This window comes from Podarcis gaigeae, assembly GCF_964106915.1.
Source record: "Podarcis gaigeae genome assembly, chromosome: 1".
Classification (NCBI taxonomy): domain Eukaryota; kingdom Metazoa; phylum Chordata; class Lepidosauria; order Squamata; family Lacertidae; genus Podarcis; species Podarcis gaigeae.
This window is the reverse complement of record NC_139678.1, coordinates 9,237,189-9,253,592: the sequence shown is the minus strand read 5'-3', so window position 1 is coordinate 9,253,592 and position 16,404 is coordinate 9,237,189. Positions and strand designations below refer to the sequence as shown.

Below are 16,404 nucleotides of genomic sequence, written 5' to 3'. Positions count from 1 at the left end.
TTAGTTAGTTAGTTAGTTAAAGGTCTGAGTTTGAACATACAAAAAATCATTTAAAACCTAAGTTACTAGAGATGAATCAGGGAAGAACAAATTCTAATAATTGTTCATCTAGCCAGTAAAAAGAAAAATGTCGTAATTTATTTGGTTTTTTAGATTTGACTAGGAGGCTAGGAGGGTGGAAACCTCAGCATCATTAGGTTTCCTAACTCGATTTCTTTTTTAACCAAGTATTGTAAGTTTAGGGACTTCTTAGAGCCAGAACTTATGAAATACGTAATCAAAATGTGAGCTTTCCAACTTTATTTTTTTCCTTGGTCTCAAAAGTGGCAATAAAAACAGAAAACGAAGCCAAGTCATGCCTGCAAAAGACTGTACCAGAGCCAACACTGTTCCATCTACTAAAACTCAAACTTAATAACATTACTGGTAGAGTTAGTGGATCTCCAGTCTAGTTGAATAGACTCCCACAGTCTATGGGGAGAGTCACTGATAGTTTTACAGTAGTGGCTTTTGGGGAGGAATGCTACGGTGCTTAGAGGGTGGCTGTTGTTGCTTTTAGTTCATTTACTACATTACGATTTTGTCTATTTAACAGGCATCCAGAACCTGTGAGACATAAGAGGTATACATGATTTTTGGTTTGGGCTGCAATCCTAACCCCACTTACCTGAGAGTAAGCCCCACTGACTTCAATGAGACTTACTTTTGAGTAGAAACAGGGAGGGTTGCATTATTCTCGCTTTCCTCTCCCCAACACCAATGCAAGTATCTTTTCTATCCAACAGGGACCCTGTGGAATTAATATCCAGTCCATAGATTCCTAGGAATGGAAGAACCATCTTTGATGGGTCCAGATGGATTCCCAGGATCACCACTACAGCTGTAGGAATAATGCTGAACTCTGGAACTATGAGATTCTGAGAAGTGGGATGGAATGAAACAAATGGGCGGAGGAGAAACCTGTTCTACAACACTTTTTCTAAAGAATGCGCTGGACAATCCCATTTATAAGAGCACTGTGTGCCATGACCTGTATATAACGGGGGGGGGGGGGGGAGAATGTACTATGGGGCCTTCTGGTGACACAGGTCACTTCCAAAGGTTGCAAAAAGCATCATTGCCCTGTGCAATGATGTTGGTCCTGTGAGGCTCTATGGAGATGCAATTGTGTTACAAATAACACTGGTGGCTTGGAGACGTATGTGGATCCATTCTACAGGACTCTACGGGGCCGAGTCTTCAAACCCATGTGAAGAACTTCTGTGCCACCAAGCTGAACGAGAGAGGAGTATGTGTCCATTCTGTGGCTTCTATGGGGTTGTGAAGTTCTATGAGAGGGCCCTACAATGTTTCAGGGGTGGCAGTGTATGCATTCAACAAGGTCTTCCTAGGGTTGCAAAGTTTCAGGGGTCTATGCCGTGTGTTTCTACGGCACTAGGAAATGCCACTTTGCCCGTGGGGCTGTGAGCAAGGTGTGCTGGGAAGCTCATGGTAATGCAACACAGGCCTGGGAGCGTCATCAGGGGTGAATGATGTACAGTCATACCTCGGGTTACAGACGCTTCAGGTTCCATGTTTTCGGGTTGCACACCGCGCCAAACCCGGAAGTACCGGAACAGATTACTTCCAGGTTTCGGCGCTCGCACATGCGCAGAAGCACGAAATACCGCTTTGCGCATGCGCAGAAGTACTAAATAGTGCTTTGCGCATGCGCAGAAGCGCTGAATCACAACCTGTGTGTGCACAGACGCCGCACTGTGGGTTGCCAACCTGCCTCCCACACGGATCACGTTCGCAACCTGAGCGTCCACTGTAGTCTGTCCTATAGCTTTCAAGAGCAGCCAGGCAACATGGGGGATATCTTTTGAGTACAGGGCTAAATATTGTGGAATGAGGAGTACCATGAGTATATGCTATGGCGCTGTGCAAAGTGAGACTGCTGAGCTGGGAAAATCTTTGTGCCCAATCTACGTGGCGTCTGATTTTGAAGACACAGGATGGGGTATCTTCAAAGAAGAAGTGGTTTCAAATCCTTACTCAGCCATGATGCCCAACTCAGCAATTTGGAGGTGCCACCCTCCCTCTCTTAGCCTAAAGTACCTCACAGGGTTGTTGCCAGCATGAAGATAAATTCAACAGTGTAAATAAGTTTTCATGGATATGATAATGGAATACTCAAGGATTCAGTTTATATAAAATATGCAGGGGTTTGCGTTAAGCAAAATGAACCATGGAAAGAGAAGGGAAGTCACTGATATTATAAGATTGTTTAAATGAGTATTCTAAATTGTAAAACAGAAGAATTAATAAAAATTATGGGGGAGGTGGGGGAAACCAATAATACGAATAGCACTGATTTAGATCTGTAAGGACTTGGCAGTCATTAATGATTCCTATGGCAATTCCACACACGTTTTACTTACCAAGCCAAACCAAACTAGGAAACCCAGCCAGATGGGCGGGGTATAAATAAATTATTATTATTATTATTATTATTATTATTATTATTATTATTATTATTATTATTATCGAAATATCTTTTGAATCCCCAAGCCATGTTACAACTTCCTTCTTCTTTTTAGCACCCCTCACTGTGAGGGGATTTGAAAGCGGGAAGCGCCAACCCGCCCTGCTCTGTGGGGCTGAGCGAGGAGCCGCCCTCCAACCCGGGGGAGCCCAGCCCCACCGCCTCCCCTCTCGCCCCCCACCGCCCCAGCCCCACACACCCTGCCCGGGGGCGGCGGCGGCGGCAGGAGCGGCGCTCCGTCCTCCAGCTCCTGCGCCGACAAGTACCATCCCCGCGGCTCGCAGTTGACGCTGCCGACGAGCCGCGGCTCCTCCATGGCGGCGAAGGGAGCGCAGAAGTCCCAAGAGCGGCCGGAGGCCGACCGAAGCCCCGTCCTCAGGGCCGGGGAGGAGCCGGCGGGCGCTGAGAGGAAACAGGGCGGGGCGCGCTACTCGAGGGCGGCGCTTGGGCGGGGAGGCTGGGCCTCGGCGAGCTGAGGGGAAATGCGGCGCGGCGAGGGGCCGGCATGAGGTGAGGCGCCCCGTTTTTAAAAAATGAGGGGCTGGGGGCTCCCCGCCGCTTCCAACGGGGCCTGAGGGGGGGTGGGGGGAGCCGTTATGGGGTTGGTTTTAATGCTTGACTTTTTATTGTTTTTATGGAGGCCGCTGCGGAAATCCAGCCAGATGGACCGGCGTATAAATATTATTTTTATTTCTTCCTTCCCTCGTCTGACTAGGCAAATGCACTCTGCGCGCGCTCAGAGGCACGCGTCCCTGCAGCGTGGAGGAAGAAGGGCCTTTCTTCTTGTAGGCCAGCTAGGCCAACCGCAGGGCGAGAACACCCCTAGCAGGCCTTAATCTCATCGCCTACTGCAGGCTTTCCCCAAACTGGGGTTGTGGTTTTTTTTGTTTGGACTACCATTCCCATCGTCCCTGGCTTACTTGGTCCTGCTGGCTAAGGATGACGGGAGTTGTAGTCCAAAAAACCAACAAGAAGCTGGAGCCTCAAGTTTGGGAAACCCTGATCTGTGGTGTAGTGAAGAGGCGTTGGGATATCTTTTAGAGCACTGGTTATGGTTGCAAAGATATATTAATGACACATGGAGTTCATAGATTCACAGAGTTGGAAGGGACCCCGAGGGACATCCAGTCCAACCCCCAGCAATGCAGGAATCTCAACTAGATTATCCGTGACAGATGCCCTGCCTGAGCTCTGTTTAAAAACTTCCAAGGAAGGAGATTCCCTGAGGGAGCTCTTACCCTCAGAAAGTTCTTCCTGATGTTTAGTCAGAATCTCATTTATTTTAACTTGAAACTGTTGGTTCAGGTCCTAGCCTCCAGAACAGTTGTCACTACAGTGGTGCCCCGCAAGACGGAAAACCCACTAGACGAAAGGGTTTTCCGTTTTGGAGGCACTTCGCAAAACGAATTTCCCTATGGGGTTGCTTCGCAAGACAAAAATGTCTTGCGAGTTCCTGCGGGTTTTTTTCCCTTTCTCCCCCCCCTTTTCCTAAGCCCTAAGCCGCTTATCAGCTGATCCGCTAAAAGCCGCTAAACCGCTAATAGCGCTAATCCGCTAAACTGTCAATGGGCTTGCTTTGCAAGACGAAAAAACCGCTATACGAAGAGCCTCACGGAACGGATTAATTTCGTCTTGCGAGGCACCACTGTATTATTATTTATTAAATGTGTTTTGTCACTTTATCTCGCCCAAGGCAACCTAAATTGACTTTGGTTGTTATGTTCCCCCATTTAATAGGTCCTTGTTTTGTTTTTGTTTTCTGCTTTTTCCTCTTTTTATTACACACACTTTTTTTGCATGAGAAGCAAAGATATTATTATTATTATTACCCCACCCATCTGACTGGATTGCACATTATGGTGTATAATGGTTTTTGCTACATATTGTCAAAATATAATATTAATACAAAAAAAATTAAACATTGGTTGAAGATCCCAAACCAGGGAGAAGCCCAGCGACCTTCTAGGCTGAATTGGCTGCATTGCCATAACTTGTTATTGCTCTCAAGGTATTTCATGTAATGTTCAGGCAAAAAGATATTATCCTTCTGCAACTTAAGGTAAGAAGAAAAGAAGAGCCCTTCTGGATCAGGCCAAAGGCCCATCTAGGTCCAGTTCTCCCTGTTCTCAAAAAAATGGCCAACCAGATGCCTGTGAAAAGCCAGAATGGGGGACCTGAGTGAAACAAAACACTCCCCACCTGACAGTTTCAGCAACTATTGTTCAGAATCATACTGCCTTCGATCCTGGAGGAATAATAATAATAATACAGTGGTACCTCGGGTTAAGAACTTAATTCGTTCTGGAGGTCTGTTCTTAACCTGAAACTGTTCTTAACCTGAAGCACCACTTTAGCTAATGGGGCCTCCTGCTGCCGCCGCGGCGCCGGAGCACGATTTCTGTTCTCATCCTGAAGCAAAGTTCTTAACGCGAGTTAATATTTCTGGGTTAGCGGAGTCTGTAACCTGAAATGTATGTAACCTGAAGCATATGTAACCTGAGGTGCCACTGTAGTAATAATATATTGCTTATATCCCTATGGGTGGCTTCCAACAGAATAAAAATAAACAGAATACAGTGGTACCTTGGTTCTCAAACGGCTTAGTTGTCGAACACCGCAAACCCAGAACTAAGTGTTCCGGTTTGTGAATGTTTTTCAGAAGCTAGACGTCCAACACGGTTTCCACTTGAGTGCAGGAACCTCCTGCAGCCAATCAGAGGTCATGCCTTGGTTTTTGAATGGTTTTGGGAGTCGAATGGATTCCCGGAACGGATTAACTTCGAGAACCAAGGGTACCACTGTAGCAATAAAAACAGTGAAACGTCAGACATAAAAAGCTTACTGAAACAGGGCTGCCTTCAGAATATAGCCATATTAGGAACTGTAGTTTATCCTCTCCCCCCACCCCACCCCCGCTACAATATGCAGCACCCTTAACAAACTATGGCTCCCATAATTCTTTGGGAGGAAGCCGTGATGGTTGAAGTGGTATAATGTCTTTTAAATCTATGGTGTGCATGTGACCCAAGTTCTTTGCCTTCTCCCATATGGCCAACATTTGAAGAGTGCTGGCCCATTCTCTCTCAGTCTTCTCATCTCCAGGCTAAACATACCCAATCGTTTCCATTTTTCCTCACATAACTTGTTTTTCTATGCCTGATCTTCTCTTAGGAGTTTGTTTACTTAAAATACCCATCTACCCCATTTCATTTCCCAAGGAGATATCAGCGACAGAACCGTTGTGTGGGGGAGAAAACAATCTCCAAATTAAACCCAAATCACACAGTCAAAATATTTCATAGAATTGCAATACAATAAAATATAATATATTCAAAAAAAAAAGGGAAAACAGTTAAAATCAATGTGAATATTTAATGCAATGGACGTGCCGCATTTTCAACCACAAATCCACAGACATTATGTGGGCTACCTGCATGAAGTTCACAAACCAGTTTGAGAACTCCTGAGGCCTAGATGCTTGGAAGCTGTGGCTGGATGGTTTCGTGGGAGCCGATTGAAACTAAATCCTTCGAAAACAGAGGTCCTATGGCTAGGTCGGGATGGCATGGGGATGAGGGACCAACTCCCTTCTCTTGCGGGGGCCCAATTAGTGCCATTGCCTTCCGTTAAGAGTTTGGGTGTAATCCTTGATGCCTCCCTTTCCATGGAGGCGCAAGTTACAGCAACAGCCAAGGCGACATTTTTCCACCTTCGCCGCATCAAGCAATTGGTCCCTTACCTTTCCCACCCCGACCTGGCCACAGTGATCCATGCGACGGTCATCTCCAGGCTTGACTACTGTAATTCGCTCTATGCGGCGCTGCCCTTGAAGCTGTCCCAGAAACTCCAGCGGGTGCAGAATGCTGCAGCGAGGCTCCTCACGGGGTCTCTGCCATGGGAGCATATTCACCCAGTGCTTTTCCAGCTGCACTGGATCCCGGTGGAGTACAGGGTCAGATTTAAGGTGCTGCTTTTGACCTTTAAAGCCCTTCACGGCCTAGGACCCTCGTACCTACGGGACCGCCTCTCCTGGTATGCCCCACGGAGAGCCTCAAGGTCCATAAATAACAACACCCTAGTGGTCCCAGGCCCTAAAGAAGTTAGATTGGCTTCAACCAGAGCCAGGGCCTTTTCAACACTGGCTCCGGCCTGGTGGAACGCTCTGCCTCATGAGACCAGGGCCCTGCAGGATCTGATTTCTTTCCGCAGGGCCTGTAAGACAGAGTTGTTCCGCCTGGGCTTTGGCTTGGAGCCAATTTGATTCCCTCCCTCCCTCTCTTTTTTCCCCCCTTTCTTTTCCTTCTCCTCCTGCGATGAGGCTACATTTTAATATTTTAATGTTCCATTATTTTAATGTATTTTATTTTTGTTTTTAAGTTGTAACCATTCATCTTGTTTTTATTATTGCTTGTAAGCCGCTCTGAGCCCGGCCTTGGCTGGGGAGGGCGGGGTATAAATAAAAAATTATTATTATTATTATTATTATTATTATTATTATTATTATTATTATAGTGTAGGAAGTGAGTGAATATACACATCTGAATGTTTCAGGATGTGGGCAGAGTAGGTAGGGCTTTTGCCTTTCCACCCTATCTGTAAAGGTAAAGGTAAAGGTACCCCTGCCCGTACGGGCCAGTCTTGACAGACTCTGGGGTTGTGCGCCCATCTCACTCAAGAGGCCAGGGGCCAGCGCTGTCCGGAGACACTTCCGGGTCACGTGGCCAGCGTGACATCGCTGCTCTGGCGAGCCAGAGCCGCACACGGAAACGCCGTTTACCTTCCCGCTGGTAAGCAGTCCCTATTTATCTACTTGCACCCGGAGGTGCTTTTGAACTGCTAGGTTGGCAGGCACTGGGACCAAGCAGCGGGAGCGCACCCCGCCGCAGGGATTTTGCTTGATTTAGCATGTGGTAATTTGCTCTGCCACTAGGTACAGCCTTCGCTATTCTCCAGACCTTTTGGACCACACTTCACAGCGCACCCCGCCGCAGGGATTCGAACCGCCGACCTTTCGATCGGCAAGTCCTAGGCGCTGAGGCTTTAACCCACAGCGCCACCTGCGTCCCACACCCTATCTGTGGGCATCTCAAAAACATCTGGTTGGCCGCTGTGTGATAAAGGATGTGTGGTTTTGGACAGATACAGGAGGGCTCTTCTCGTGTTCTTTAAATCAAGTATAAAACTTCCAAATAGCTTTGTGTTTCACCGAGTTTCTTTTTAAATCAAAAGCTATTTGGAAGTTTTATATTCTAACCATCCAGAAAGCCTATTGCCCAAATTAAAGATCCCTGTGTTTTTGACCAGAGGCACCTTCTTACTTTACTTGGTACAAGGATAAGGCTGATGGTTCTTAGGATGTGGTTATTCAGCTGCTGAGGGAAAAATCCTCTGCACATGTTTAGTGAGGCCTTCACCTGTTATGGCATACATTTCAGGGCCAGGGCCGCAGTCCTAACTTCAGTTATTTGGGAATAACTGATTTTAATAGGGCCTAGCTTTGATTAGACAGTTAGGATTGCACCCTGCCATTGACAACAGGGCTAAAATCCTGGGTACCAGATTTGCTCCACAGGGCTACAGGAACCCCTAGAAGAGTTGTAGGTGGCATATGGGGGGAAACAGGAGGAGATGGGGAAAATATTCTGTTGCACAAGCAGCAATCCTTGTGCTTAGGAAAGTTCACATAGCACTACTTTGGATACAAGCCCAAAACTCCTTCCTCTGCCAAGCTTCTAATTTGGTGCTGCATCAGTGTTATCTTTGGGTTATGTAGGACAGTTTCGAATAATCTCATACAACTGCTAGTGATTTTATGAGAACTGTACAGACATGTGGATTTGTAGCATTCCCCCCCCCCCTATTTTTTTATTGAATGCTTACATAATGTCTATAAAGTGAATGATTTCCCTTCTAGGATTTTCAGGCGATTAAACAGCTTGCCTGCTAGCCTCCTGAAACTGAAATATTTTGGAACAACTGCCTCAAATACATCATTTCCAGCAGTCTGGACGTTTTGCGGTCAGCCTCTTAATAGGTTGCCTGGACATCTTGCAGCCGCTTGTAGAAATAGTTTGTGCACTATGCCGGAGGTACCTGAGCAGAAATTTGACCTTGACCTGCATTCGCCACATCCCAGGGTCCGTGGAATGACCACCCTTGACCGAGCTGCTTTCAAAAGGAATGTTGTGATCCCAGCTCTGAAGGTTAACAAAGACCTCCTGAGCAAGCTGGAAAAGCCTCTCAAACGAGTGCTGTTGAAGCGCCCAGGTCTCAAAAGAGTTGTTGAAGACCCAGAAGATGAAAGCAGAAAGTTTCTTTTGTTAGATCCTCATGCCATATCCGACAGCTGTTCCCTGGGCGAATCTGAGCAACAGATCCTAAAGAGCTTTAACATTAGCCCTGAGATTGTCAAGTATAACCAGGAACTGACATACGACCATTTCAAGGTGGACGAAATTCTGCAAGCAGTGCTTCCTGAAGGTCAGGAAGTGACCACTGCATTCAGCAGAATTGGCCACATCATTCACTTGAATCTGAGGGACCATCAGCTGCCCTACAAACACATAATTGGTAGGTTAAGACTTACATCAGAGAAGTCTTGTTTGGTTATTTCCTAAGCAATGACTGAGCGGTTTCTTTCTGAAGCAGTGTTAAGTATGTCTGAAGTATGTATTTAAATGTACTTTAAATACATGGTGTGGATATGACTAGATCTAAGCTATAATGTCACAAAAATTCTGGAGAGACAAAAGTGATCTCCCTGATTCATAAACGCCTACTGATAATTAATGGCTACAGGAGGGCAAGCATTATGCCACATTCCTTGGCAAGGGCAATCAGGATTTCTTCACTAAAAAAATTAAGCAACAGCCTAATGGAAACGGAGTGGGGTTTATTTTATATGTTCTTTATGAGTCTGTATCATAGACGTTTAAATCACATGTCTGCTTTTTTGAAAAGCAAATTTCACAGCCCGTTTCTCTGCCTTTCAGGTCAAGTTATCCTTGACAAGAATCCAGGAATCACCTGCGCTGTAAATAAAACCAATACCATAGATAATGCTTATCGGAATTTTCAAATGGAGGTATTAGCTGGAGAGGAGGCCAATATGATCACAAAGGTACCAGGAATTTTTAATAATATTTTCTTGCAACAACAAAAATGGGGGATTAAAAATCTAACATTGAGAAAGCAGACAAAGCAAAGAGCAGACATTGCAGAAAGATACAGTCTGACATATTAATTCTTTATTCCTCTCTGTTCCATAGACTTGGCAGTCTCTGTGTGTTCCCAGATGTCCAAGTCTAGCCTAAATGAAATCACAATTGTTCATAAGACTTTTGTAGGAAGAACGTAGCTTAGTGGTGGTCAAATGTATAGACGTATATTAATTTTTTTAAAACCACATAATCAAAGATGCTAATGAACTCTTGAATTTTAGAACCAGTTCAGAAACCAGTTCAGAAGCTGATTTTGCTTCTTTGGGAAAACATTGTCTTCCTTGTGCATTAGTTTGAAGAAACTGTGGGTGGCATTCAACTAAATTATTGTCCAATTGCACATCAAGACCGGCTTCCATGCAGTCCCCAAATCTGTTCTAGAGAATTGGGGGGGGGGGGCAGAACAGATTTAAGACTTACGATATGTCTTCTACTTGGGATCTGATTGCTGATTAGAAAAGGCAAACATACAGCACCATTTCTGAATGGCACCCACATGTATCACAGCTTTCACCCATGGAGTACACTTGGCTAGGGGCATGATCATTTCTCAGTCACTGATAGTAGGTTTTGCATATGCAAAAGATATTAGATGGGATAGATCTTGATGTCATTCATAGAAGGTGATGCACATACATGTATTTTATCTTCAAAAGCAGCTCATGAATAGAAAATAAAATGTGTGAGGCATCCTTTACAGTGGTACCTCGGGTTAAGTACTTAATTCGTTCCTGAGGTCCGTTCTTAACCTGAAACTGTTCTTAACCTGAAGCACCACTTTAGCTAATGAGGCCTCCTGCTGCGCTGCCGGAGCATGATTCCTGTTCTCATCCTGAAGCAAAGTTCTTAACCCGAAGTAACATTTCGAGGTTAGTGGAGTCTGTAACCTGAAGCGTATGTAACCTGAAGCGTATGTAACCCGAGGTACCACTGTACTGGGGAATTCTGGACCAGAGAGATTCTAGCCTGCTAGAGATCATCCCAATATTTTGAACTCTTGCAGGTTAAGGAGCACCATATCATGTATGAATTTGATTTCTCCAAAGTCTACTGGAACCCCCGCCTCTGCACAGAACACATGCGCGTTGTCGGCCTCCTCAAGCCAGGCGATCTTCTCTTTGATGTCTTCGCCGGGGTGGGGCCTTTTGCGATTCCTGCAGCAAAGAAGGGCTGCATTGTGTTTGCAAACGACCTCAACCCTGACTCGTACAAGTGGCTGCAGCACAACTGTAAGCTAAACAAAGTGGACAGAAAAGTCAAGGTCTTCAACATGGATGGCAGGCAGTTCCTGGAGGAGCCGGTGAAGGAAGAACTCACCAGACAGCTTTCTTTGAAGGAGCGGAACAGCTGCCTGCACATCGTCATGAACTTGCCAGCCATGGCAGTTGAATTCTTGGATGTCTTCAGGCACCTCTTGGATGCAGAGCCGGGCAGCACCAGTCTTCCCACCGTGCACTGCTACTGCTTTTCCAAGCACGACAACCCTGCGCAAGATGTTCAGGAGAGAGTCGAAGCCTGCTTGGGAATCTCCTTAGAGGGCCTTTGCTCTGTGGAGCTGGTGAGGAACGTAGCGCCCAATAAGGACATGATGTGCATCAGCTTTAGCCTCCCATCCAAGGTGTTGTACAAGCCACTGTATTCTCTGAAAGGTAAGAGAGTCAAAGAAAGAGGCAGGACTACTGCAAGCTTTTAGGGTCCCCTGTGAATCCTTTGCCTCAGATCGGACATTGAAATGAGGATTAGGGCTGGGCGATACCTGGTTTTCAACATTGTGATATATCACCAATTAAACACTGTGATGTATCGGTATATCATGATGTCTGAAATAAGGATGGAGATATGCAGAAGCATTGGCTGGCTTCACAGATTTTCCTGTGTCGTGGTTTTTGCTGGCGCCTGTGTTTGTGATCGCTGCACCCTGCAGGAGACAGAGGAGAGCTGAGCAGGCAGCGTTAACAGGGCTGCAGGAATCAAAAACAGCATTGGCTGGCTTCACGACATGGACTTCAAACCAGTTTTTGATGATAAATCGATATATCGCCCAGCCCTAATGGTGGCCCTTAATCTGCATAGGAGGACGAGGGGAAATGTATTTCTAGAGAGGAAAAAACATAAATGTCACAAATAAATAATGTGTTACAGGCGCACATGCAACTGTTTCGTTGCTGTGCATGCATAGGGAAGCTGCAGCCAGTCCTGGTTTCTCAGCACATGAATACATAGGGAAACAAATGTGTGTGTATGCACGCATGACCTCCTGTGTGCAGTTTTCCCTGTGGGAAGTTCACAACCTGTGATGCGGCTGCATGTCTTGGGGCAAGTTGCAAGTGTGTTGTCAGTGCCTCGGATGCTTAGTAAAATCATTTTGCTTTGCTCCTGCTCAAGCTTTGTGCTGCAGACGACCCCAAATCCTAAGAGCCTTGCAGGTGTGCATTGAGGTGTCACCGATGGTCGCTTTCCAACTGCAGGCCCTTTGCCTCCCATTGAGTTCTGCTACTGCAGAGGGTTCCTGAGCTTCGGGAGCAGCAAGAAAGGCTGTGGTGGGAATGGAGGCAGAGCTACAATTCCTCTACATCCTGTCCCAGGGTCCCTTTATTGTACCTCACCTACCCCTCCTGCCTCCACAGCCGCTTTACGTGAGACAAGTTTGAAAGTGTGGTTTTAATTTTGCTCCCTGGTTCCTGCTCCCCCCCCCTCCAGCTTCCTTTTTTAGGACCCTTCCCCACCTCCAGGCAGCCTCTTGACTGTGCTGCCTACATCATCACACAGCCTGCTGTCGCTGTAACATGTGTACCCACTGCCACACACAGAACCAGGCTGCTTTTAATGCCACATCAAACCCACTTTCAGACATGTTTTGTGATGCCAACAAAACTGCCCAGCCACAGGCAGGCCACTGGCACTTGCATGAAAGTCAGGGGGCTGCTGTGTGGCAGGGGACTGGGAGAAAAACTTAAGGGTCTCCCCCTAAACTGCTAGAAATCCACACATGCCTCCAGATCCATATTGATTCAGATAGTCTTTCATCTTTTACTTGTAGGTGCAGATAATCCCCAGGAACCAGCATCTAAACGCCTGCGTCCAAATGAAGAGCCCCTTGAAGAAAAAAATAACCTGATGGTCTAGGAGACTTCGTGGGTACCATTCAAGAGAGGCAAGCAGATTGCATTTGTTCATCAGAACTTGTAAGGACAGCCTCTGAAAAATGGTATTAACAGCTGCTGTGCTGATTATGCCCTGATCATCTTTGCTTCTTTTTAATTCTGTAACAGTTGGATGGGGTACATTTTTTTTTTTTAAAAAAAGAATATTAAATGTTTATTTTGCCACACTTGGTAGCATCTTCTGTTTAGGTTGCGTGCGGTCATTCCCCAGCCAATGAGAAACTGAGGTGAGAGGTTAAAGGAACCAGGTGAAACAGTCTGTGTCTTTGGTAGCCTTGAAACAACACCTGTTCCTGCCCCTGGGCTGCTTCGGGAGGAAAGGCAGGGTCTAAATTGAATGAACAGATGAACATGTTTTTAGACTGACCACCTCCTGCTCAGGTTCTCTTATGAGATGAAACCCAGGCCATCACTGTGTTCATGATAGATGAGCAGGTGACAAAAAGGTGGCGACAGCAGCAGGTCAAGGGAGCATCAGGAATAGGCAGTGGGCTCCCAGCTGGGATACAGACTATAGAAAGAGTGCAGCTAAAGCTGACTCCGGATTCCAGCCCTGCCCATGTTTGAATCATGACAGAAACACATTCTGGGTCTACTTCTGCAACCCAGACCTACCCAAGCCAACTGGTTCTCTCCGCAACATACACAGTGTGGAAGTGCTGCTGTAAGCCTTTAAAGCCCTCTAATGACCCAGAACCAGATTTTTTAAAGGACCACCTTGAACTATATGAACCTGCCTGGGTCTTCAGCTTGGCATCAGAGGACCTGCTCTTTAGCCTGTTGTTAGCAGATATTTGATAGCTGGGTACTAGCAACAGAGCCTGGTTGACAGTGGCACTATAACACTGGAATTTTCTCTGGGGAATTTATCCAAATCTTTCCCTTCCCATTTTTAGATAGATGCTGAAAGTATCTCTCTCCCCACCCCCTTTTTATTTTGTTTCAGAGAGCACTGTGAAATTATTTTTAAATGTTGATATTAATGCTGCTGTGCTTTATATTTTAAATATAGCTATTTTTATTAGTGAATTTTATTTTTGAGCAAGCCACTTTTGAGGTTTTTGTGGGGAGAAAGCAGGCTGTAAAAGTCATTTAAATAAATAAACAACATCGTCCCAAATTATAATCAGCAGTCATTCTGAACACAGTGCTTATCTACACCAATCTGCCTTGCCTGAGAAATGTCCAGAGGCACATTTAGGTGCTGCCTGCACTGCTGTCCAAAGTAACTCATTGTCATCACTAAATTTATTTATTTCATTCATTTATTTTATATTTTCATCCATTTCAAAGCAATGTACAATATAATAAAACCAATCAAGCAGCTGTTTTGCTGTTTGTGAAGAAGCAAGAATTTTCCAAGCAGGCCTTGGAGTGGCTGAGTTGCAATTTATTGTATTCCCTGGGAGAAAAGAACAACTGGTACAATTATGAGGTTATGATGCAAGCTGCAGACTCTGAATAGCTTTTCTGTTCTGTTGAGAGGAAAGGGAGAGAATATTTTCGATGCTTGTCCTTCTGACACTATGCATCATTCCACTGAAAATTAGCATATTTAGTGCTATGGGGTTGTGGCTAAGAGACTGGGTTGCAAATCCGGAAGTTGCAACCGCCATGAATTCAGGCATTGGGCTTAGATACGAAGCACTTGCAACTCTCCAAAGTACTGTCTAAATCAGTGGTTCTCAAAAGGTGTGGTGCGGCACACTGGTGTGACAGGGGAGGAAGGCAGGTATGGCAGGAAGATTCAAGGACAAACATTTAAACATTTCAGCATAGTATAGTATAATACAGTATCAAAATATTTTTATTATTTGAAGAATATGGATAGATAAATTTTCAAAATGAGAGCAAGGGTATCAAGTGATACTGATGACAATCTTAGTTATGTTTTCCAACGTACTCGTATGCTGCTAAGGCCACAACAGTGGCACTGACGTAAGCGTGATGGTGGCAAAGGAGCTGTCCTGTCCTGTCTGTTCCTCTGTGACTTGCCTGCCTCCACTACTGTTCTGTCATCATATAGGCAATATATCATATAGGCAGCCATGCAAACTGCAGCATGATGGCACCCTTGCAATTTTATTCTACAGCAAGAAAGATGAGACATTCTTAATAGAGCTGCTGCATTCTGCGGCACAATCATTCTAACTTACATAATTCAGAATGCAAAGTAGAATGAATTAGAAATCAGTCCCATATCCGGTTCTTGTATCGTACTTCAAGGAAGGAAACCCCCATTTGCTTGCATTAGGAGAAGCCAGTTTTATGAGATGAAAGAACTTTGCCCTTACTGCTGAGCTACAATGTATAAAAGTAGCATTTCAGTGCTTGTGCAAATAAAACCCTGAAGTGCAGCGGCAGAATCTGCAGAATTTAATCACAACAATCTGACTTTATTTTAAAAATCTTTTACAAGTCTGGTTCTGAAACCTCAAAACACACAAAACAAAATCATTCTCTCTTCCAATAGCCTCTAGAAGCAAAGTGACTAGAGCCTTTCCCACCCTTACCCTCATTCCACCAGAGAAGGAGAAACATGACCACCATTTTTAAAAAGAAAGTTGCTGTACATCATGTTTTTAATATTTAAGTGCAGCTGGCTTCACACACAAAAAAGGAAGGAAAGACAGACGGCAGCCTGGCCAGGGTGCAGACAGCAGCAACTTTCACCTGAGGTTTTTTGCTTTGCTCGCTCCGCTCCAGTGTCTGTTACTCCCAACCTAGCCAGGATGCCAAAATAGCCCACTGAAGGCATCTTGAAGGGCTCGATGACAGGCAAGGGAGGAAGTGTAGCCACCAGCGAGATCTTGGGGGGAGGCGGCTCGGACGTGGTTTAGATACCTAGAACAAAGAAAGGCATTGTCTGAGCTGAGAAACAAGCATTTCATGCTCCGGGATGGGAATTGAAAGAAAAGCCAATTTCTCTGGTTCCCACCGCTGGATACACTGCCACAGACACTGGACACTTCTCAAAACCTCGGAATCGGAAACTGCAGAGACCAAATCTGATTTAACTCTCCTTGCTGGATTAATCATTCCCATAATTAGAGAGGTTGAACGGATTCGGTGCCTCACCTGGTTCAACCACCTCCTGCCCGGAGTCAGGATGCCCAGTACCCAAAACTTCAACAGATGCCTGCCCAACATTTTCTCGCATATCCAGGAAAGGAGATGGAAAGTTTAAGCTGCTCCCAAATCGCTCCCATCAGTACAATATTCATATGAATGTGACTGAAATGGTTTCAAAGATGCTACGCAGGAAAGAGCCCAACAACATAAAATCTATTCATCTGTTGTGTGGCCCAGCTTTGGGAAATCTTTAAAGCACTTGTTGCGGTTGTAAAGAGATACTAATGACACACAGAGCTTACAGAATCCTAGATTTGCAGAATTGGAAGGGCACTTGAGGTTAATCTAGTCCACCTATTGGTGAGTAAATGGCAAGAGCTAGACATCCACCCCACTGGGGATCTCACATCACCTCTGTCCA

The 16,404-nt window shown here is 45.5% G+C and overlaps 3 protein-coding genes across 4 annotated transcripts in view; 1 reads left to right on the top strand and 2 right to left on the bottom strand.

The window, feature by feature from the left end:
- The window catches only part of SLC38A6 (solute carrier family 38 member 6), a gene marked incomplete at its 5' end in the record, with an annotated part of 56,171 nt that extends 53,328 nt beyond the window's left edge, over positions 1 to 2,843 (bottom strand). The window contains one exon of the mRNA XM_083736211.1: positions 2,727 to 2,843. Coding sequence (XP_083592337.1) covers positions 2,727 to 2,843 — 117 coding nt within the window. The remainder of the gene's footprint in view (positions 1 to 2,726) is intronic.
- A 55-nt stretch (positions 2,844 to 2,898) lies between these two features.
- TRMT5 (tRNA methyltransferase 5) lies at positions 2,899 to 13,078 on the top strand. Of its 2 annotated transcripts, none has more exons than XM_083735395.1 (5): positions 2,899 to 3,037; positions 8,442 to 9,097; positions 9,520 to 9,647; positions 10,751 to 11,396; positions 12,788 to 13,078. In XM_083735395.1, exons 1-5 carry the CDS (start codon positions 3,033 to 3,035, stop codon positions 12,871 to 12,873), a joined length of 1,521 nt encoding a protein of 506 aa, XP_083591521.1. In that variant the 5' UTR covers positions 2,899 to 3,032; the 3' UTR covers positions 12,874 to 13,078. The 2 variants fall into 2 exon arrangements, with proteins under 2 accessions (XP_083591521.1, XP_083591522.1); XM_083735396.1 differs by lacking the exon at positions 2,899 to 3,037 and adding an exon at positions 4,458 to 4,586.
- A 2,208-nt stretch (positions 13,079 to 15,286) lies between these two features.
- The window catches only part of MNAT1 (MNAT1 component of CDK activating kinase), a 144,165-nt gene continuing 143,047 nt past the window's right edge, over positions 15,287 to 16,404 (bottom strand). The window contains exon 8 of the mRNA XM_083737633.1: positions 15,287 to 15,755. Within this exon, the coding sequence (XP_083593759.1) occupies positions 15,635 to 15,755 (121 nt within the window). The 3' untranslated portion in view covers positions 15,287 to 15,634. The remainder of the gene's footprint in view (positions 15,756 to 16,404) is intronic.

Bases quoted from the DNA above. Each gene is read 5' to 3' on its own strand.
- TRMT5 (XM_083735395.1), top strand. The intron at 9,098-9,519 runs GTAGGTTAAGAC...TCTGCCTTTCAG, and splicing joins GCCCTACAAACACATAATTG to GTCAAGTTATCCTTGACAAG. The intron at 11,397-12,787 runs GTAAGAGAGTCA...TTTTACTTGTAG, and splicing joins GCCACTGTATTCTCTGAAAG to GTGCAGATAATCCCCAGGAA.